The sequence below is a fragment of the Akebia trifoliata genome, chromosome 15 (assembly GCF_017979445.1).
Source record: "Akebia trifoliata isolate Shusen 1 chromosome 15, ASM1797944v1, whole genome shotgun sequence".
Taxonomy (NCBI): domain Eukaryota; kingdom Viridiplantae; phylum Streptophyta; class Magnoliopsida; order Ranunculales; family Lardizabalaceae; genus Akebia; species Akebia trifoliata.
This window is the reverse complement of record NC_141389.1, coordinates 26,925,811-26,948,201: the sequence shown is the minus strand read 5'-3', so window position 1 is coordinate 26,948,201 and position 22,391 is coordinate 26,925,811. Positions and strand designations below refer to the sequence as shown.

The 22,391-nt window shown below is 35.0% G+C and overlaps 2 protein-coding genes across 2 annotated transcripts; one reads left to right on the top strand and one right to left on the bottom strand.

Annotated features, from left to right (window-relative positions):
• LOC147384914 (pleiotropic drug resistance protein 2-like) lies at nucleotides 1–9,120 on the top strand. Its single transcript, XM_086426366.1, has 20 exons — nucleotides 1–835; nucleotides 922–1,042; nucleotides 1,460–1,548; nucleotides 1,697–1,781; nucleotides 1,887–2,177; nucleotides 2,274–2,364; nucleotides 2,576–3,476; nucleotides 3,569–3,729; nucleotides 3,828–3,931; nucleotides 4,057–4,222; nucleotides 4,317–4,415; nucleotides 4,501–4,634; nucleotides 5,112–5,444; nucleotides 5,530–5,820; nucleotides 5,909–5,992; nucleotides 6,272–6,405; nucleotides 6,497–6,724; nucleotides 7,573–7,744; nucleotides 7,969–8,223; nucleotides 8,533–9,120. Exons 1-20 carry the CDS (start codon nucleotides 462–464, stop codon nucleotides 8,803–8,805), a joined length of 4,386 nt encoding a protein of 1,461 aa, XP_086282492.1. The 5' UTR covers nucleotides 1–461; the 3' UTR covers nucleotides 8,806–9,120.
• Nucleotides 9,121–12,340: 3,220 nt separating this feature from the next.
• LOC147384913 (growth-regulating factor 3-like) lies at nucleotides 12,341–17,191 on the bottom strand. The gene is made up of 4 exons (XM_086426778.1): nucleotides 16,696–17,191; nucleotides 16,310–16,498; nucleotides 14,536–14,839; nucleotides 12,341–12,884 (listed from the first exon to the last, which is right to left on the bottom strand). Exons 1-4 carry the CDS (start codon nucleotides 16,913–16,915, stop codon nucleotides 12,464–12,466), a joined length of 1,134 nt encoding a protein of 377 aa, XP_086282904.1. The 5' UTR covers nucleotides 16,916–17,191; the 3' UTR covers nucleotides 12,341–12,463.
• Nucleotides 17,192–22,391: the final 5,200 nt, after the last annotated feature.

Below are 22,391 nucleotides of genomic sequence, written 5' to 3'. Positions count from 1 at the left end.
CTAAGGGGAAAAAAAATAATAAATTAATTAAATTTCAATTTCAAAGATGCTGGCCGGAAAGATTGGACCGAATCGTAACTTTGACCAACAAATTAGGGTTTGAATTTGTTCTTCCATATTTAATAGACCTCACTCACACCTTAATCTTCATCTCTCTCTCTCTCTCTTCTCTTCTCTTCTCTTCTGTCGGTAGAACGTTTTCTTCATTGCCAACCAATCTGAAACACTAAGTTCATCTCTGGAAGATCTTTTAGGGATTTTGATTGGCTATTCTGAGATTTCTGATTTATGAATTGTGACGATTCGATTCTTGATGATTAGATGAAGAGAAAGAGTAAGATCTGAGGGAAATTCTGTAGAAAGATTGAAACTTTTTTCAGAATTCAGATTCAAGATTCAACCTTTTTGTGAAAAAAAAAGAAGAATTCAAGGATAAAGATTACAGTTTGAAGTCGGTAACAATGGCGGCGGCTTTAGCCGGAGACGATCTAATGAGATCGACGAGTAGTCGACGGAGTTGGTCTACGACGAGTAGGGCTAGAGCGAGTATTCGAGAGGTTTGGACAGCTCCACCAGATGTATTTCAGAGGAGTGGAAGGGAAGATGATGATGAAGAGGAGCTTAAATGGGCGGCAATCGAAAGATTGCCAACTTACGATCGAATGAGGAAGGGAATTCTGACACAAGTGATGGATAATGGTAGAATTCGTCGTGATGAGGTCGATGTTACGAAGCTCGGAATGCAAGACAAGAAGCAACTCATGGAGAGCATCCTCAAAGTCGTCGAGGAGGATAATGAACGCTTACTTCGCCGTCTCAGGGACAGAACCGATCGGTAAATTTAGCTAAATTCATCTGTTATATCTTTGTTTGTGTGTTTTAGTTATCTTGTTAAAGTAATTAATTTTTTGTTTTAAATAGGGTTGGAATTGAGGTTCCGAAGATTGAAGTTCGATTTGATCATTTATCGATAGAGGCGGATGCATATATTGGGAGCAGAGCACTTCCTACTCTGTACAATTCTACAATGAATTATATAGAGGTAATATATCTAATTATCAGTTCTTGATTAAGTAATAGATTCTAATTATATTGATACCTGTTTTCCCCTTTTGGTAAAACATCTTTATTATCTTTTAATAATGAAAAGATGCAAACTTTATTATCTTTAATTTTGATTTTGTCATTGAAATTTGGAAACAACCCATTCATCTTCTTTTTCGTTTTTCGTTCTTTGTGAATTTTGAAATCAACCCATTTAATTTATTTATTTTATCTTCATTTCTCATTTTTGCTTTTCGCTGCAAATTTGCAAAAGGTTTGTCGAAAATTTATATATATCTATATTGTTAGTCTAATTAATGATCTTTGAAACATAATATTCATGTTTGATTTTTGATAGTTTCTTTTTGTCAATGAATAATCTTTTTTCTTTGTTTCAATTTGTTATTTTTGATAGGATATTCTTGGTATGATGAAACTTTCCCCATCGAAAAGAAGGGTTAAGGAGATACTTCATGATGTGAATGGGGTAGTGAGACCTTCAAGGTGTGTTACAAACATCTAAAGTTGTTTCTTTTTTGCAACATTAGCAATCTGTTCTTCATGTTGATGCAATGTTTTAGTACAAATATGTTAAATCAGCTTTTCTAAAAAATCATTTTCGTGACGAATTTATGGATTTTGTAATTTTCAGGATGACACTACTACTTGGACCTCCGGGTTCGGGGAAAACAACACTATTGAAGGCACTTGCAGGGAAGCTTGATACAACTCTAAGGGTTTGTTCTTCCCTCTTTTTCTTTTCTCCTACATACATACACATACACATGTATGTGTCGTGTAGACTAGTTTTCAGTCTGTTACTAACTTGATAAGATAAACAGGTAAATGGGAAGGTCACGTATTGTGGTCATGAATTGACAGAATTTGTCCCTCAAAGAACATGTGCGTATATTAGCCAACATGATCTTCACTATGGTGAGATGACGGTCAGAGAGACGTTAGATTTCTCTGGACGCTGCTTAGGTGTTGGAACCCGATATCAAATGTTGGCAGAGTTGTCGAGGCGTGAGAAGGAAGCAGGAATTAAACCAGATCCTGAGATTGATGCATTCATGAAAGCCACAGCAATGGCTGGCCAGGAAACCAGTCTGGTTACAGATTATGTTCTCAAGGTTTGTTAATTTTTACCTATATCAGTATAGTTTCCTTCGTTTCTTATTTAATAAGCTGAGTTTAACGAGCCTGTTTGTAACGATTTTCGTTTATAGATACTTGGATTGGATATCTGTGCTGATATCATGGTGGGTGATGAGATGAGAAGGGGTATCTCTGGTGGACAAAAGAAGCGTGTGACTACTGGTATGTATAGTAACAAAATATTACATTTATTTATTTATTTAAAGTCTCGTTTAAAACGTGTTTTGTACCTCTAACGATTAAAACAATGAAAAAAAAACTCGACTTTTAAAAAAAAATATGTGTTTTTACATTTTAAACATGTTTTTTACATTAAAAAAAAATTAAGAAGAAAAAGAAACGGTCTAACAGTAATTGGTTTTTTCCAATTCAGGGGAAATGTTGGTTGGACCAGCGAAAGCTCTCTTCATGGATGAAATATCAACTGGGCTGGACAGTTCCACCACTTTTCAAATTGTCAAGTTTATGAGACAGATGGTTCATATCATGGAAGTAACCATGATCATCTCTCTTCTACAGCCCGCACCCGAGACATTTGAACTTTTCGACGACATTATTCTACTTTCAGAGGGCCAAATTGTCTTTCAAGGTCCACGTGAGAATATCCTCGAATTTTTCGAATTCACGGGTTTCAAATGTCCAGACAGGAAAGGAGTCGCAGACTTTCTGCAAGAAGTAACGTCTAAGAAGGATCAACCACAATACTGGTTCAAAAAGAACCAACCTTACAGATATGTCTCTGTAGCAGAGTTTTGCCAAGCCTTCAAATCTTTCCACATTGGTCAACAACTCTCTATGGATCTTCGAGTTCCTTACGATAAATCTAGAGCTCATCCTGCTGCATTAGTGACCGAAAAATATGGAATCTCAAATTGGGAACTCTTCAGGGCTTGCTTTGCAAGAGAGTGGCTTCTGATGAAGCGTAACTCTTTTGTATACATATTCAAAACTACCCAGATAACAATTATGTCGTTAATTGCCATGACGGTGTTCTTGAGAACAGAAATGAAGCATGGTCAATTAGAAGATGGAGGAAAATATTTTGGAGCACTGTTTTTCAGTTTGATCAATGTGATGTTTAATGGGATGGCAGAGCTTGCCATGACTGTTTTCAGGCTTCCTGTATTCTATAAACAAAGAGATTTTCTATTCTTCCCTGCTTGGGCTTTTGGTTTGCCAATTTGGGTCCTTAGGATTCCCATCTCATTTCTGGAATCAGGGATATGGATTATTCTTACATACTACACGATCGGGTTCGCTCCTTCTGCAAGCAGGTAATTGCCACTAAAAATATGATTCCATTTAAGTTGGAAGGTCTATTGTTTGATTTTCTTTTTCTTTTCTGACACATCTTCTATATATGTAGGTTTTTCCGACAGTTCTTGGCGTTCTTTGGTGTACATCAGATGGCTCTCTCTCTCTTTCGGTTCATTGCTGCCGCAGGTAGAACAATGGTTGTTGCAAATACGCTTGGTACATTTACCTTGCTAATGGTTTTTATCCTCGGAGGTTACATTGTCGCCAAAGGTTAGTATTTGATTCTTGTACTGATGTGTACTTGGATTCAGTTAATATTTGATGAAAAATATTGGATTCTAAGGAGCTTTTTCTTTCTGTGTCTGCAGATGATCTTCAACCATGGATGGTTTGGGGCTACTATGTTTCTCCTATGATGTATGGACAAAATGCCATAGCCATCAATGAATTTCTTGATGACAGATGGAACAAAGTAAGATCTCCTCGTAGTTTCACAATTATTATTTGTTTTCTTGATTGAATGCTAGCATCTACATCTAAACTATAACAAGCCTTCATCATCCAAGATTAATGCTATTTTGTTTTTCTTTGATACAGCCCGTCAACGACACTCTGACTCGTCAACCCACAGTTGGAAAGGCCCTTCTCAAGGGAAGAGGGTTGTTTGTGGATGAGTATTGGTATTGGATTTGTATTGGGGCTCTTATGGCGTTTTCTCTCTTATTCAATATTCTCTTTATTCTAGCATTGACTTACTTCAGTCGTAAGTGATCATTTCTCGTTTAATAAATCCAGCTTTTTTTTTTCCATCAAATTTTATTCAATATGTTAACCTTTCTCCTAAAATTTCTTTACAGCTGGCGGTGATTCTAAATCTGTAATTGTGGAAGAAGATGGTGATGAGGGGAGAAAGAAGAGGACATCTAATGGAGAAATCAGTTCAGCTTCTGCTGAAGGTTAGATATTGGTCTTGTTGTGATCTTTCACGCCATTGTATTTGATATTTGGAACGCCTTATAGATATTGCTTCAATGATTACAGGTATTGATATGGCAGTAAGGAGAGGTCCAGAGAATTCCGGTGGAGAACAAAATCCGAGAAGAGGAATGGTTTTGCCTTTCCAGCCTCTGTCACTCACATTCAATCATGTGAACTACTATGTCGATATGCCCGCTGTAAGTCACTTGTCTCAAGTATTTGGTGATCAATTCTTTGAGACTTTCAAGATATTCTTATAAAAGATTGATCGAAATTGTTTTATTATCAAATAATGGTTTCATTCTTACTTGGAGTACCTTAGGATCATTTTTTGTTAGTGGCCCACTTTGCACCATTGTCTTGCCTTACCACTACACTGTTGGGGGTCTACCATTTATCCAATTTTTTCCAAATTTATAATCTCATCATGTATTTTATTACTATAGAAGATTTTGAGTGTATAAGAAACATAATAAATATCATTACGTGGGTATGATTCACATTATTGCTCTTTTAGTTGTATCGAAATACTTGGATGTTTTCATGCATCAGAGAAGCTTAAATTCAGGTTTTCTTATACATTATTAGATGACATACATGACAATGGCATCCCATTATCGTTTTGAAATCCAATAAAATAAAAAACTTACGATGATTATTTTGCTTTTAATCAGGAAATGAAGAGCCAAGGAATTGATGAAACCCGTCTCCAATTGTTACGAAATGTTAGTGGTGCTTTTAGACCCGGTATTCTAACAGCTTTAGTTGGTGTCAGTGGTGCTGGAAAGACCACTTTAATGGATGTGCTAGCTGGAAGAAAGACTGGTGGGTACATTGAAGGAAGTATCAACGTTTCCGGTTACCCAAAGAACCAAACAACATTTGCTCGGGTTAGTGGTTATTGTGAACAAAACGATATCCATTCTCCACATGTTACTGTCTATGAATCTCTCTTGTACTCAGCCTGGCTTCGTCTTGCTCCCGAAGTAAAAGTAGAAACACGAAAGGTATAATTGCATTTACTTGAATATTGATCAGTTAGACTTAAAAGGGAAAGTTTGTTGATTGTGATTTTTTTTTTCTGTGTTTTAGATGTTTGTTGATGAAGTTATGGAGTTGGTAGAGCTTAAACCAATTAGAGATTCACTTGTTGGCCTTCCTGGAGTAGATGGTCTTTCAACTGAACAGAGAAAGAGACTCACAATAGCTGTAGAATTGGTTGCTAATCCATCAATCATCTTCATGGATGAGCCAACATCAGGACTTGATGCTAGGGCTGCAGCTATTGTTATGCGGACGGTGAGAAATACAGTCGATACTGGAAGAACTGTTGTTTGCACAATTCACCAACCGAGCATCGATATTTTTGAAGCCTTTGACGAGGTTTGTTTCCATTTTATAGAATTTTTTATTTTATTTTTTATGAAGTTAAATATCTATGATTATTAACTTGATGTCATTTTGATTGCAGCTACTGTTGATGAAGAGAGGAGGACAAGTGATTTATGGTGGACCTCTCGGTCGTCAATCTCACAAACTTATAGAATATTTTGAAGTGAGTATCCTTTTCTCATTTACATTGTTTGGTTGCATTGAATTCTTGGATTTCTATGGAGTTAAACATGCCCAATCGTTGATTTATTAGTTAAACTTGGACCAGAACGAATAGAAACATGTTAAAAACAAATTATTGAAGATATGGACTAGTAAATTTAGATAATTTTAAACAATTACAATAGTTTGCACAAACATATGGAAGGGTACCACCAATCGGGAGTCCACACCACATGGATTCTTTGAATATAAGTCTAACTTTGGATTAAACCTCTTACAGGCTCTCCCAGGGGTTCCAAAGATCAAAGATGGTTACAATCCTGCTACATGGATGTTGGAAGTCAGTGCTGCTTCTGTTGAAGCCCAACATGATATAGACTTTGCAGAAATTTACTCCAATTCCGCCCTCTATCAGTAAGTAGAATGTGATAATGTAATTAGAACGATTGTCTAACCGCATGTCTTTCCGATTATTGTCTTACTATTCTTTTGATGACTTTTTCAGGAGGACTCAGGAACTTATCAAAGAACTAAGCACCCCGGCCCCAGGTGCCAAGGACCTTTACTTCCCAACTCAGTACTCCCAAGGCTTTATTACTCAATGCATGGCTTGTTTCTGGAAACAACACTGGTCATACTGGAGGAATCCACAATATAATGCAATTCGATTCTTCATGACGATCATCATTGGAATTCTCTTTGGTGTCGTTTTTTGGGATAAAGGAGACCAAATGTAAGTGTCACAATCCTTTATTTTTCTATTGTTGCTGCTGATGTAGTTATTGCTAATAAATGGATAAAAGGTTAAAATCAATAAGCATTTTAGACGTAAATACCATCTATAAGTGGGATATAGGAGATGTGCTGCAAATGCAGGGTTGGATCCCAACTACAGGTCACAGCATATAAGAGACATACTATGTCAACCAACCAACTACTCCAAAAGACCAATCTGTTGGAGATGGGGAGAACTATGAATATTAGAGGGTCACGGGGCTTAACTGGGGTATGACACACCTGAGAGTGGTGAAAATATACACTCAACACTCCCCCTTATCCATAAGGGTGGAAAGAATCGAACCCGTGACCCTATACGAACCTAGCGCTCTGATACCATGTTAACCAACCAACTACTCCAAAAGACCGACCTCTTGGAGAGGGGGGAGAACTACTAATATAAGAGGGTGATGGGACTTAATTGCGGTATGACACACCCAAGAGTGGAGGAAAATATACACTCAATACTCCCCTTCATCCATGAGGGTGGAAAGAATCAAAACTATGACCTATACAATCCTAGCGGCTAGCGCTCTAATACCATGTTAACCAACCAACTACTCCAAACGACCGATCTCTTGCAGAGGGGGAGAACTATGAATATAAGAGAGTCATGGGCACCCGAGAGTGGAGGAAAATATACACTCAACATTCAAGGCTAGTTATATGGGTATTTCGAGCTATAAAAGAAGCCATAATCTCAATTCTTAGTAAACTTGAAATCAGAAGCATTAGTCTGCTCACTAGCTGAGACTTTCATATATCAATCTGAAGTTGATTAAATGTTTTTTTCTGTCAAAACAGGAACAAACAACAAGATCTGTTGAATCTGGTGGGAGCTATGTACGCTGCTGTTCTTTTCCTTGGAGCCACCAACGCATCTGCGGTACAATCTGTTGTGGCAATTGAGAGAACAGTTTTTTACCGTGAAAAAGCAGCAGGAATGTATTCACCATTGCCTTACGCGTTTGCTCAGGTAAGAGAAACTGATTGCTTTCAGTTCTTTTATTTCTTATAGTTAAACTGTATGAGTTGGTAAGCCAAATGGCGCATTATGTGGTCGTGTTCGTTCAATATGATCCGAATGACAAAGATTTGATGGTTACATGATCACATTATTCTCTAAATGGGATGGTTTCCATCTTTGTTTCTACGACATATTGTTTAAAGGAATTAATTCTGAATATCTTTGTTATGCAGGTGGCCATTGAGACGATTTACGTGACAATTCAAACCCTTATCTACACACTTCTCCTCTACTCTATGATTGGGTTTCATTGGAAACTCGATAAGTTCCTCTGGTTCTACTACTTCATAGTCATGTGCTTCATCTACTTCGTGATGTATGGAATGATGGTTGTCGCATTAACTCCAGGACACCAAATTGCTGCTATTGTTATGTCGTTCTTCTTGAGTTTCTGGAATCTGTTCTCTGGTTTCCTCATCCCTAGGCCGGTACGTAATATCAAATTCAAAAGTTAGCCTGTGTGCGGTTATATATAGAGAACCCATCACCAAAAAAATTAGTACACTTTTCTCTAAAACAATGGCCTAAAATTTACTAATTATCCAAAAAGATGCAGAGAGAGAGAAGTAGATGTTGAATATCATCCTTTGGGTCTATTTCGGATGTAGTTACCCATTTAATGGTCTATTCCGGATGTAGTTACAACCCATATAATGATAGAATCTATTTAAATGATCCCATTTCATGCATGATTCGTTGCTACTGGAATCTGACACTTTTCGACTCAACCTTTGCAGCTAATCCCAATATGGTGGAGGTGGTACTACTGGGCTTCTCCGGTTGCTTGGACTCTTTATGGTCTTGTGACTTCTCAGGTGGGCGACAAGACCAACCTAGTCGAAATCCCAGGGCGTCTAGAGCGTCCAACAGTGAAGGCATACCTGAAGGAAGCGTTTGGGTGGGAAGAAGACTTCCTCGGATACGTTGCCTTGGCCCACATTGGCTTTGTACTTCTGTTCTTCTTCGTCTTTGCTTACGGTATCAAGTACCTCAACTTCCAAAGAAGATAAATTGAAAGCTAGAAAGAAAAAAAAACCAACGTTCAATCCACAAAAAATGTGATTCAGAGATGAGTTTGTTGTATAATTAATTAGAGAGGGAAAGAAAGAAAAAAAGAAACAATTGCCTCTCGTTTTTTTTTTTTTTTTTTTCTGTATTTTTGCTTGGTTTTCTTTTGTTTTAAGTTATTCTTGTATTGTATTTCTTATGAAAACAGCTATTGTTTTGTATTTTTAGGGGATAAGCAGCTATTGTACCTTGTAAAATGAATAACAGACATATATGAGCAACTGTTGTTACATATAATGATTTGTTGTTTACAACTATTTTTAGCTCTCAAGATTCATTGAAGGCACTTCTCTTGACATAATTGCTCGTTGGGGGCGAGACTTTGATTACGATGTTAGTTTTTGACCAAAAAAAAAAAAAAATTCTCAAAATTGCTATTTTAGGCTGATATAAACTCAACCAATACAACAAAAACACCTACGTGTTTAGTGGTGGATTATGGGACCTTTTTGGAGGGGTCAATTAGCCATTTTACTAAAACTTTGGGGTGCCTTTCAAAACGGTACCCTTTGCGAGCCCAAATTAGTCATTTCCCCAAATGCCCACTTTTCGATAACTTTCACTCTGGTACCCTTCTTTTTGAGCTCAAATTAATTATTTGAGGTTTGAATCCGAGAAATTGTACTAGCTTTGATACTAAATGATACGAACCCAACCAATATATCAAAAGCAATTAGATGATAGTGGCGTGTACAGTTATCCTCTTAGGCTATGTTTAGATTGAGAGAAGTGGACATAAAAGAAACTCATTATCGTTGTGTTTGGATTGAGAGAAAGGAGAGAAGAGAAGAGAAAATAAATGAGTTTCTCTCCATTTCTCTTTATTGGATTGTTAAGTAGAGAGAGAAAATAAAAGAATTGGAGAGAAATCCTTTTAAAATATTTTATAATGCCAACTCTGCCCTTAGATCTCTTTTAAGATATTTTAAAATTCCAAAGTTGTCCCAAGTTCTCTCCTGTCAATCCAAACATGGTAGAGAGAAATTGAGTTTCCCTTCTCTTCTCTTCTCTTATCTTCACTTAACGAGTTTCTCTTATCTCCGCTTCTCTCAATCTAAACATAGTCGAGAGAAACTCGCTAAGAGAAGAGAAAAGAAGAGAAAATCAATTTCTCTCCATCATGTTTGGATTGACTAAAGAGAACTTGGACAACTTTGAAATTTTAAAATATCTTAAAAGAGATCTAGGGCAGAGTTGAAATTATAAGATATTTTATAAAGGGTTCTCTCTCCTCATCTCTCCACTTTTGAAGAGAAAGAAAACTCCCATTTTTTCTCTCCAATTCTTTTTTCTTCTCTCCTCACTTAACAGTCCAAATAGGAGAAATGGAGAGAAACTCATTTATTTTGTCTTCTCTTCTCTCAATCTAAACATAGTGTAGACACCCCAATTTAAACGGGTTTGACTCGAAAAGGGTTCAAAAAAGACGTATTTCATCCACACAAAAAATCGTTAATAGGTCTAAGGGGCCAAATCTTTAAAATTCGATTGTTTTTATTCAAAAGCCTTAAGACTTCCAATAGCCCAATAATCCATCGTAGGACTAATTTATCATCTAAACCCTACCACTTTCTTAACCCCATCATCTTTTCAACCTATCATCATTCTAACCCTAACCTAATCAAATCCAACCCAACCTCTAAACCCAATGAACCTAAACCAATCATAAATATAACCCAACCTAATTCATTATTCAATCCTAAGCCCAAGTTCCCTTTAGCCCAAGCTCATACCCATGTTCATGATCACAACCAATCAAGATTCATACAACCCTTGATCATCAACACATACTTTCTTATCCCTACATTATTCATTACTCAACTCCTATTTTTATAAACAACTCCAAAGAAATAAATGTTTATTCATTAAAGATCAAGAAAAATAAATTCAAGCTTCAAGGTGGGTGTAGGAAAATAATTATCTTTCTATTCTCTTTTCATCTCCATCTTTTCTCTCTCCCTTTTACTTTTCTTTTTTCTTTTGATTTTGGAAGTTTATCTCCCTTAAAATGTAAGTCTTTATGGTATAATCATCATGAGAACTTTCTCTTAATAAGGTGACCCCCATAATCTACCTGAAATAAAATCCCTCAAAGATTGAGGGTACAAGTTTTATTTCCACTATTTTCTCTTTTTAGGTTTTTTAAAATGAAAAATAATCAATGCATAAGTACCACCCCTAGTGGAGGGAATAAGGTGTCTAACACTTTTCATATTTCCAAAATGAACCCCCTTACCTAGATCTTAGGTAGAGTAGTGTCAAATCTGTACGAGAGACACTACAAACAAAAGCAATTTTTCAAAACTATCTTTCGGATGTTCATTCATACCCTATTCTAAAAAGGAATGGTACCGACTCCAAGTCTAAGTAGAGATTGATTTTCAACGAAAAATTCATGTCTACACATAGCATTAGTAAATTTTTTATTTCTTAATGTCCCTTATTATTGGCGAACTCACTGCTTTTTTATTTAGTGTCGAGTTCACAATTTTTATTGTCGAACTCATCACTATTTACTATCAAACTTGACACTTTTTATATACTTTCAAGTTCACAACTTTTTAAATAAAAAGTGGTGAACTCGACACTTGTAAAAATCCACTCCTTTTCAATTTTCAACTTTTTTTAAACTCAACTACATGGAAAGATCGACTAAGAACTTGAGATAACGACTTGTTTTAGTTGATTTCAACCTAAAAGAACCATTCTTGATTGATTTTCAACCAAAAACTAAGAAAAAAGGTGAGGAAAAAACCCCATAAATTTGACTTCTTGTTCCTTCTTAAATCCTTTTCGACGGGATGGAATCTCCAAAACTCGATTAAGTTGCCAAAAATCTTAGATGAAAATGATGAATTCAAACAATCAAGGCATTCAATCGTGAGAAATGTGAGAGATGAGGTTCAAGGACCGTTAAGGAAAGAAAAGTTTACTAAATGGGCTTTATTACAAGACCAACCAAAACTTAGACTATTTAGAAAAAAAAATCCCTCCACCACGAGAGTTCTTTAAGTAGTTTTCCCTTAACATTAAGCTTATCTTTGCTATTATAACGAGAGAAAGCACAAATTCACTTTCAATAATATTTTAAATTACATAAATACCTTTTTGCATTAAATTAAATGGTACAAACTAATGTTTTTAAAGAAGTAATAGTTGAACAAAAATGGAAAAAAAAATAATAATAATAGAAGTACAAAAATGCAGAAAAATACTACTTTAGATTTCAAAATAAGTTTTCTTTTTAAAACTAAAAACAGAATTTATAGATGCTACAATCTTTAAAATTTTAACTTTCATGTTGTTTGTTTAACCAAATGTTTCAGTATAGACAGTTTCAATTTTTCTCCTAACCAAAACATTTCCTCCAATGAGATTTTTAAATTATTACAATCACAATTATATATCAAATAAAAGAACTTAAATATATAAAAACAATCAAAATCGATTCCAACCAATCCCATTTATGAGTCTTGAAACCATGCACACAAACCATATCAGAAAAAAATAATAATAATAAGAAAAGAGTTGTTCAAAAAAAAAAAAAAATAGTCTCAAACCATAAAACAAAGTTCTTGAATATAAAAATTCAAACTAGATTCAGATGCTAACACTACTGGTCTCAGAAACAGAACCTAGCCGAATTTCATGGAGAACGCTTGTTGGAGAATTAGAAGTCGATGAACGCAGCACCTCAGCAAGTGGACCACCCATAGAACTCACATGATGAGTACCCCAATTCAGTTGAGGACGTTCCTGTCCAATGTTCCCTTCTCGAGATTCGGGTTCATCGCCATTGCCACCTGTCGATAGTTTCAAGGAGAAATCCGAAGATGGGTTCCCCGGCATTGAGATGGAGAGGTGGGTAGCATTGCCGCCAACACCATTGGATTTGTGATGGGACGTCGGGCAGTCATCAAAGAAATGGCGAAGGAGCTGGCTTTCGGATCTGCCTTCGATAGAAGCTTCGTCATTTTGGGTCTCGAAAAGGCCACCATTTCTAGTTTTACTCTCCAAGGATCTACAGAAGATGAGCACCAAAGAACGAAAGGTCAATATATGTCCCCTAGAAGTAAACAACTACATTCAGTCTAGCAGAGAATAAGATGCATGAGATACATTATATCATTGCCAATGCCAACGTATTTTATCATAAATAGTACCTTGGGTGGTAGAAGTAGTACATATGTAGTATACATTAATTAATTATTTCAAAATGAGAAAGTAATAGCGATAAGGATATATAACCTAAAATAGGTGTTTTAGGTTAGGATTCCGGAATGTGTAGGAACGTGCACAACCAGAGTGGAGGATTGAAACCATACCCCGACACCTCACAATACATGCCACGTAAGCCATAATCCAATACATTAATGCCTCAAATATCTCCCTTTTATAATGAGTTGCAATCCCGAACGGTGTCATGTTCCTAAAACAACGTACAGTGTCTATGTGGAACTTTTTCATTTGAGTTTAAACACATCGGGATGTGTGCCACATGTAAAACGACTTGGTTAGGAGCCTCAGTGTTTTAAATTCCAACAAAAATGTGCCATGCAGACACCATACCTATAATCTAGGAACGGGACACCATTCAAGATCCTGATTCTTAATAATTTGCTCCATTTGTGGCTTACGTGGCATGTATTAAGGTGTGGAAGGAGGGTTTCTATACCTTGGTTGATGTAATCTCTACTGTCTGTGTAGCGTTTCCTTCACACAACATTGCAGTTCGAGCTAGGCCATTCCCCAGAGACACGACATTAGACAAAATTGAATGGAGAAACAGAATTCATTCAGCCGTCCACATTTTTGGGATGAGACTTTTGATACAACAATACTAAGGTAGTGATATTGGGGTAGCAGAAAAGTGGACTACGATGGTAGGACCAACCGATCATTTTGGTGGTCACACCCATTTGCTTCTAACCCATCTCGAGCCCACAATACACTTTTCACACCGTCCTGCTTCACTAACGGTTGACTGTAGTAGTGGGTCGTCAAGTTGTCTACTCTTGCTCAGTCGAAACGCTAGGGTTTCGAAGATCTTGACCAATGGTCCTACTACTAGAAGCTCTACCAATTATAGTTACAGCTGGGACGCTAGACTTTCCCCAAGAAATTAAAGAAACAGAACAAAGCAAGCCACCTTTAAATTAAGAGTCGTGCTGGAGTAACATCGAAATGTACATCATGGGGGACATTTCTGACATGGATGAGTGTCAGAACAATAGATGCTTTTCATCGATATCTCAGTCGTATCTCGATGAAAAGCATCTATGATTCTGACACATCCACGTCAGAAATGTCCCCCCACGATGTACATGTTAATGTTACTTCAGCTTAATCCTTATATTAAATATAGATCAACAAGGTGCTAGAATTAGAGGAATCTCTAGATTCCAAAGATTCCCTTTTATAGTTAAAGATTTGGGTCATTAATTACCATTGTTCAAGGTTTTAAATATCGTATCGATTGAGTGTTTTGGTTAATGAAACAACCAATATGGCATCGGCCGATACATTCTGATATTTTAAACCTTGCCAATGTAACATCATCCATTCAACCCTTCTCCCTCCACAAGCAAGCAAAGAAGATAAAATCTTCCAATCAATAGATAAGCATCCGAATTTCTTCATGTATAAATGAAAATTAAAAAGTCAAAAAATACCTTTGACTGAGCTGAAGGAGATCGATTGAAGGCGATAATCCAGATAGAGGAAAATGCATCCCACCAGACACCGCTGTTAAGGGTAAAGCCGCAACGGGGTTGGCGGTATTGAGGCCAACTTCAGCTAGTGTGGGGATTTCCACAGGCTTTCTTGAACGGCTTCGGCCTCGGTGGACATGGCGCTCACAGTACTTCTGGCCGACCACGACATCCCTTGAACACCTCCACTTCTTCCCATCAGTTCTTCTACATCTGCCGGGCTCAGGATCCACAGCACTTCTACCCCAATAACCGGATTGTAACACTGAGAAAACATATTGGAACCCACATTGACATAAGCAAAAAATTAAAGTTTAGTCAGAAAGGCAAGGAAGTTCATAATTGTTAGGAACCCAAACTAATATGACAAAAGGCCTAGACCTGTTGGAAAGCGTCAAAAGGGCCCAGACCCACGTTTCTAAATTTAGAGAAGATGCTTACCCCCGATCCAATTTGAACTCCAACCAAACCCTCCTCTAAAACACTATTCCTTCACTAGAAAAAGTTGAAAAAATGAAGGGGACAAAAATGGTATTTAAAATATGTTTCCATGATAAGAGAAGGTCAAAATGACATTTATGGAAAAAGATGGATAAAATAGGTATTAAAATAAGGTGAACAATGATTTAGAGACTTTGATCAGTGATCTCTATATTTGGAGACGTGAACAATGATTTAGAGGGGGTTTCTCTAGAATAGAGACCAGTCCGAGTTAGGTTCGTATGTCTCTATCTCTAAATTTAGACTTTTAGAGACTAGTTGGTGTTGTTCTTAGACATGTAACAAACCACCAGACGTCCACAACAGCTTACACTTCTTCTTGTAGGCCATAGCCCTTGGGCACTCCTCGGGTGACTCAATCCCAAGCCGTGGGATTGGCTCTGATACCAAATGTTATGAACCTAAGCCTTCGAATCGTGGGGTTGGCTCTCGTAACAAATGTTAAGAACCTAAACCAATATGACAAAAGGCCTAGTCCTATAGGAATGCATCAAATTTAAGCCTTTAACCACTTAGGCATTTAACAATAACCTCCAACATAGAGTGAAAAAAAATCTACAAAAAATTGAAAGAAAACCCATTTCAAGTATGCCTTTAGATGCCTCTATTACAATACTTACAGAGATTATCTATGGTTAAGATTTGTTTTCTACGTAAACCCTATTAGGGTTTCACTAATCATCATCAAGAAAATAAATAGAATTTCAGATTCTCTTCATATCCAAAACGATCTCAAAAAGAAATTTTTGAGCAGATAAATTTCATTGAAGAGGGAAAAAAAATATAGAGGTGCATAAAGAAACTAAGGGCGTCAAGTTCAAACAAGATCAAGAAGAACCCACTTCAGATATACTTCATGATTAGAGGACTAGAAGATAATCAAGGGAAAAGGAACAAATGAACAAAATTAGAAACCTAATCAGTTTAACAAACCACAAAACCAATCCACATTTTAAGAAACAATGGAAAAAAAAACTTTGTTTTATCCAACATAAGTAATCAGATCCAGGAACACTAATAAACACTAAATCAAGCAGGAATCATATATTGTCTGAGAGAAAGGAAGAAAAACTCTAATTCCTAATAAACCCATTATTCAGATATCTTATACATCAACAAAAACCAGAATGAAAAAATATATATATGAGAAACAAAAGAACCCATTTCATAAAACATTGATGAGATATTAAAAGATTAAAATGGTTATAATAATATAAAAAAAACTCAAACTTACTAGTTGGCTGGTAAGGGTGATACTGTTGGTATGGGTAATGGAGATAACATGCAGGAGTATTTAAAAAACTTTTCTTGATGCGTTGAAGAAGCTCAGCAGGAACATCAGCCCCAGCTATCATATATTTGAAGATCAAAGCTTGCAGTTCAAGCTCTTGCCACTGAACAAAAGTAAAAGGACATCCCATCCCTACAAAACAACTCACAAAGCAAGAAAAAGGAAGAAAAATGAAAACCCATCAAAGAAAAGAAAAAAAAAATGAGAGAAAAGATACAAAAGATGCAAACTTGGAAACAAAACAGAAGCAAAGAACCTTTCTGAAATCTGAATGCAGAATGAAACTTTCTGTTACAACAGATAGTGAGAGAAGAAAGAAGAAATCTTACTGGGAAACCTGTTAGTGATATTAGTTGAATCTGGAAATGCTGACAGATTGCTGAACCTAGTGTTGGGTTCAGGTACAAACAATGGAAGAGCAAACTCAGACAGAGATGGTGGTGGTGGTTGATGATGATGGGTTGGTTCAACGAGTAGTCTTGGGATCTTTGCAGATGTTGGAATCTCTGACTGATGCTGATCTCTCCATTGTTTCAGATTACAGTCCATAAAGAGAAAGAGAGAGAGAGAGAGTTAGTTGGGTTTTAATGGGTTTTAATGGATTCTGAATATGAAAGCCTGCTAAGTTTGTTTGTGAGCAGTAGAGAAGCTCTGTAGCAGTTGAGAAGAAAAGACAGTCAGAATCAGACAAGACAGTAGAGATTAAAGTGCACAAGAAAAGAGACTTAAAAAATATGGAAAAACAACACACACAGAGAGAGAGAGGGAGAGGGGTAGGCTTTCCTTGTCTGTGTTTTGTAACTCTACTTTGGAAATCAAGTCATAATTACAAGAGAGAGAAAGACATGAAATACTTGTGAGTTGTGTCTCGGGAGCTTGAACGTAGACAACCAAAGAAAAGAGAGATAGAGAATGGCTTGAGTGGCTTTAATTAGCCTAGCTGAAGGTTGCTGTCCAGTGGGATCCACAAGTTCCGATCTGTACAAATGTGTCCCACCTAATTCATTTGCTTTGGACCCACCAAGAGGAAAAGAAAGTAAAATAAAAACAATAAATAAAACTGCTATTGGCACCCCAACTTTTACTTATTACGCACCAATTAAAAATTTTGAAAAGTAGAAATTAGCCTTCCATTTTTGCTGAATATGACGAAATTCCAAGTCCGGTGCACAATTTATTTGAATTCCCATAATATGTTTTCATGCCAGTTCGTTGGTAGTATTCTAATTCAAAGTGATGAACTCTCTGACAATTATCAACAATTTCATCGTTAAAAATAAGGATATTTGTATTTAAATTTATCAGCAAGATCGTCACTTTAAAATTAAGGAAATATTTGTTCTTTAAATCTATCAATGAGTTTGTCACTTTTTTATCAATGAGATTATTACTTTAAATTTGAATACCTACCAATGAACTCACTGAAAAACATATTTTGAGACTTAAAATGTACAATTTATCGAAATTGTAATTTTTGCAAAAGTTGTGCAAGTCTTGAGAATAAGTAAAGAAATTGGTTGCCAATTTGACTTTTTTATTTTTTGCTAAATTTGAGTCAAACTTTTGTAATGTTAGAAAAGGGTGATTTGATATTTGATAATGTGATAAACAACTTAAAAAATTAGGGTGCCAATAGCAGTCTCTAATAAATTGTTGTAGTCAATCCATGGGAATATGGGATGAGGAATCTATGGATTGTCAACTTTGAATTTAGTTTGATTAGTTTACGACATATCCACATGGTCCACCAACCAAGTTTCAAGAGAATAATTTAAGTATATCGTTTAAGATGCTAGATGCTAGATGCTAGAAGAAAATAAGTGGTGATTAAATTATAATTTCAATTCTTATTTCTTATCTGCTCTTTAATTCATAATGGGATTTATACGACGAGTCGTGATACAGAACAGTGTCTTGTTTCTAAAGCAATGTTAGGTGTCTACGTTGCACATTTTTATTAGAGTTCAGACACATCGAGTTGCATGCACAACTTGGTTAAGAGCTCAAGATGTTTTAAATTCCAACAAAAATGTACCATGTAGACACCTTACCTTTATTATAGGAACTAGGCACCGTTATGGATCCTTACTCTTACATGAATGTCATGTTCATTAATTACATTATAGAAGTGAGGGAGTGTCAATAAGTTGTCTCCAATTAAAGCTATAAATAAACCAGAATTATAATTATTAAATTTTATTGACTCTGATTCCTACTGGTTTCGATTCTCAAAATAATGGAATCAAAATTGGAATCATAAAAAAATTATCTTTTTATTGATTTTAGTTTCAAGAAATTCGAATCAAATCAATTTCATTAAAGGCGATCAAAAATCAAGATTTTTTTATTGGATTTAAATGAGTAACTATTGACACCCCAAAACACGAATACTTTTTCACATAACAATCTATTCATTCTAATAATGTGAAAAAAAAAATTTATTTTTTAAAATTAATAATATCATATAATATATTAACCCAAGATTTTAACTAATTTGACCCTGAATTCATTTGATGAAATCACCTATTCAGTCAATTTACTAAACTGTCGAATCAACTTATCGACTTAATGAGTTAATTCAAAATATAATCTCCAAACCGGGTTGATAACTTGAATTTTTTTTTTATTTTATGATATTAATCTTTCTATGGAAAATAAGAAAGTAAATATTTTAATTTTAAAAATAAAAACATATGTATAATATTTATAAATTTGATATATTTTTAGAGAATTGCAATTGGCACCCCAAGTTCTACTTATTATACCTCAATTTATTAAATTATTTATTGCAATTGGCACTCCAAGTAACGATTAAAACACACTCTTCAAACATTACAAGGGTTTGCGTCAAATTATAATATAAACATTATAACACTCGATCAAACGATTTCAACAGTTGTTTACCATTACAATTAGGTTTATATAATATCCTAAACTCAAAAGAAGAAGAAAAACAAAAAAAAAGTGAGAGAGCTTATATTGGCACCCCAATTTTTACTTATTCTCAATCATTTAATTATTATTTTTTATATTTAATTGGGATGTAACAAGTAAAAGTTGTGGTGGCAATAGTATCGCTCTACTTTTATTTGACTTATCGAGTCTCTCAAGTTTAAAATTATCAAAGTCAATTCAGGTTGGACAAGTCGTTGCTCATTTTAGCTAATCAACGGAGTTAAGCCAATTTCAACCGAGCCAAGCCGACTTGAGAATCCAGGCTTGGGAGCCAAGCTAAGGCTCTCCTCTGCTGCGTTCAATTATGACTAAGTTTGGACAGAAAAGCCCTTTTATTTTTCCTTTTTTTTTCAAAAAAAAATTTACCAAAAATGTTCCTCCCATTTCTCTCATATCCAAATTCGGACCAACGGACAGGTCTCGATTCGATAAATAAGATTGGAATTCAATTATTTCTTTAGATTGGGATTACAAAACATTAATTAGAATTATAGAGAAAGGATCGGACTATGATATGAAATTCAAAGGTCAAGATTTATATGTATCCTCAAAAGCACACATCTCGGTAATGTTTATCTCAAGAATAAATCTCGATCGTTGGAATTTATGCTTAAATGATCGGGATCATATTTTTTTTTTTACCTAGTGATTTTTTGACATACTCTCTAGACGTGGCATGTGCATAAGACGATAGATTATTTTTTCTTCTGGATACACAATTGCACATATTTATGGGGATGTGTAATTGTGCATTTCGAGAAAATCTATGATTCTATTCACATGCCTTGTCGAGAGAGTACGGTGGAGTATGTCACGACTCTTGAAGATGATACCCATCCTAATATTAATAAGAATGTGATTTGTTGTATTATAATGCACTTTGATTATAGTGCATCATACCTAATTCTCTAACATGATAAGCCTTTATTACCATTTCTTCCAATGTACTTAGCATTAGAGTGTAATCGATAAAAACTTCCTCCCAAATCGATGAACGAGACAACAACAAGAACACGAGGAAACCCAATTGTTTGTGAATACGCCGAGTGTTGATACCACGACCTAGTTTCATTTTCGTGGTTAATAATCACTAATCTACTTGCCTACCTAGAAAAAATGGTTGTTAAGAGTAAATACTTGTTTTTTTTTTTTTTTCTAATTTTGAAATTAGTAAATATTATCAAACCTTGTTCCAATTATCTAAAAAAAATGTTAAATGATTTTATATTTGTCGTCTTGATCAAATTCCTAAAAAAAAAAAAGTGAACGAATCATATTCTTTTATTCAACTAAAAATTGTAAATAGTACCGAGTGAGTTTTTGACGTTCATTATTAGTGTTGTAGAAATTACATGGATGAGAATACAAGTTCGTGAATCATTTCGCATTAAAAATAAGGGTTTCTTAACAAATAATTTTTTTTTTTTCTATAAGCAAAAACAAATTAACAGGTGAAGGTGAGTATAAAATCAAAGTTATCGTATCATTACTTGTAGACCTTAACTAACTCAATAAATTCTAACACATGCTTTTCTAGAAATGTGTAACATTGAAATTGACATCGTTTCACATATCGATATGCACAGAACCAGAGATGCTTCTTATTCGTGTCTCGATGAAAAACGTCTATAATTTTATACACATATTCATATCAGCAATGTGTGAAACGTTGTTAATTTTAATGTTACTTGAGCATTTTCCATTTTAATTTATGCAAAATGTGCCTTTTAAAGCATTCTAAATACTTAACAAATTATATAATTAAATTAATAGTTTTATTAGTCAATGTCATGTAAGTTCTTATTTAGGGGTGTAAGCTAAAATTAATGAAAATATAGGTTGGGTGCATAATTTATAATCTTTAGATAGATTTGTTATAGATGAAAAGAGTTGGACGAAGGGTAATATGGTAAATAAGAGGAGGCAATGAGCAAGTTGAAGAAAAAGAGAGAGACAGACATCTGAGATGTGAGATGTGTCAGATGTGGGGCTTTGAACCCCACATGACATGACCAACTACCGCTCGTGATGATGATGATGATTGATCCTCACTTCGAGGTTACTACTACACGCCCCCACTATCTTTCCCATATTTACATTTACTCCTTTCAAGTTTCAAATTTACACGATTATCCCTCAATTAAGTTATTAATTTCAAAGATCGTCACTATAAAAAAAATTATATTTTAATTCAAAAATAAGAATATTCGTACATTTATCACCTCAAAATTTTTATTGAATGAGATTACGACCAAATCTCAATATAGTAAGATTAAGAAAGAGTGGTAACTCAAGTCTGGACATGATCCCACACGCGAAATATCTGATAACATTATATATCTTTTTGACAAGATAAATTGAATCTGTCTGTATAATCTATCTTGATGGATGGAATAATGAGTAACAAATAAATGGATAGTGCGAATTCAAGAAATATATAATCATGGACTCCAAAGATTGTGAAAAGAAGTTAACAAAGAAAATTTGTCTATTTAATATTAAATAAAAATAGACTTATAAATAAGGAATGCGGGTCTTAATCAAATAACTTTTGGATGATTATCTGAACTTATTTTTAACTTAAGCATCAGAAACTCTTTGAAAATTGATTATTAGTGATCTTGGGTTGTTTGTGATTAACAAAAAAATTTAGTCCACAAGTAAAATGAGCATCGATCAAAGAGTCATGGGAGGTCTAGAGAATTTGATATGTTATCTCACGAAATTTGAAGTCCAGATAATTCGATTTAAGAATGGGATATTTTTCTAAATCGAGGATAAGGGTATTATATTTTTCTATTAAGGTTGTCCACATAACACAATTGATATGGTGGACAACTAGAAATTGAATCTGTATTAATCTGTGAGATAATAAGTTGAAAAAATTGAATTTATCCTCATTCTAATGTTGTTTTCAATTGGTCGATGATGCAATCATCAATTTTAGACGACAAACATCTTAAAAATTGTCCATCTTTGTCTGTGTCCCTCTCACTCACACACATACACACACACACACACACACACACATTGTTACTCAATTATTATGCATGTTTTAATGAATATTTCC

Coding starts and splice junctions, on each gene's coding strand:
- LOC147384914 (XM_086426366.1), top strand. CDS start 462: ATGGCGGCGGCTTTAGCCGGAGACGATCTAATGAGATCGACGAGTAGT. Junction 2,365..2,575: donor AAAGAAGCGTGTGACTACTG/GTATGTATAGTA, acceptor TTTCCAATTCAG/GGGAAATGTTGGTTGGACCA. Junction 8,224..8,532: donor GTTTCCTCATCCCTAGGCCG/GTACGTAATATC, acceptor CAACCTTTGCAG/CTAATCCCAATATGGTGGAG.
- LOC147384913 (XM_086426778.1), bottom strand. CDS start 16,915: ATGGACTGTAATCTGAAACAATGGAGAGATCAGCATCAGTCAGAGATT. Junction 16,499..16,695: donor TATCACTAACAGGTTTCCCA/GTAAGATTTCTT, acceptor GTTGTTTTGTAG/GGATGGGATGTCCTTTTACT. Junction 12,885..14,535: donor CTCCTTCAGCTCAGTCAAAG/GTATTTTTTGAC, acceptor CATCTTCTGTAG/ATCCTTGGAGAGTAAAACTA.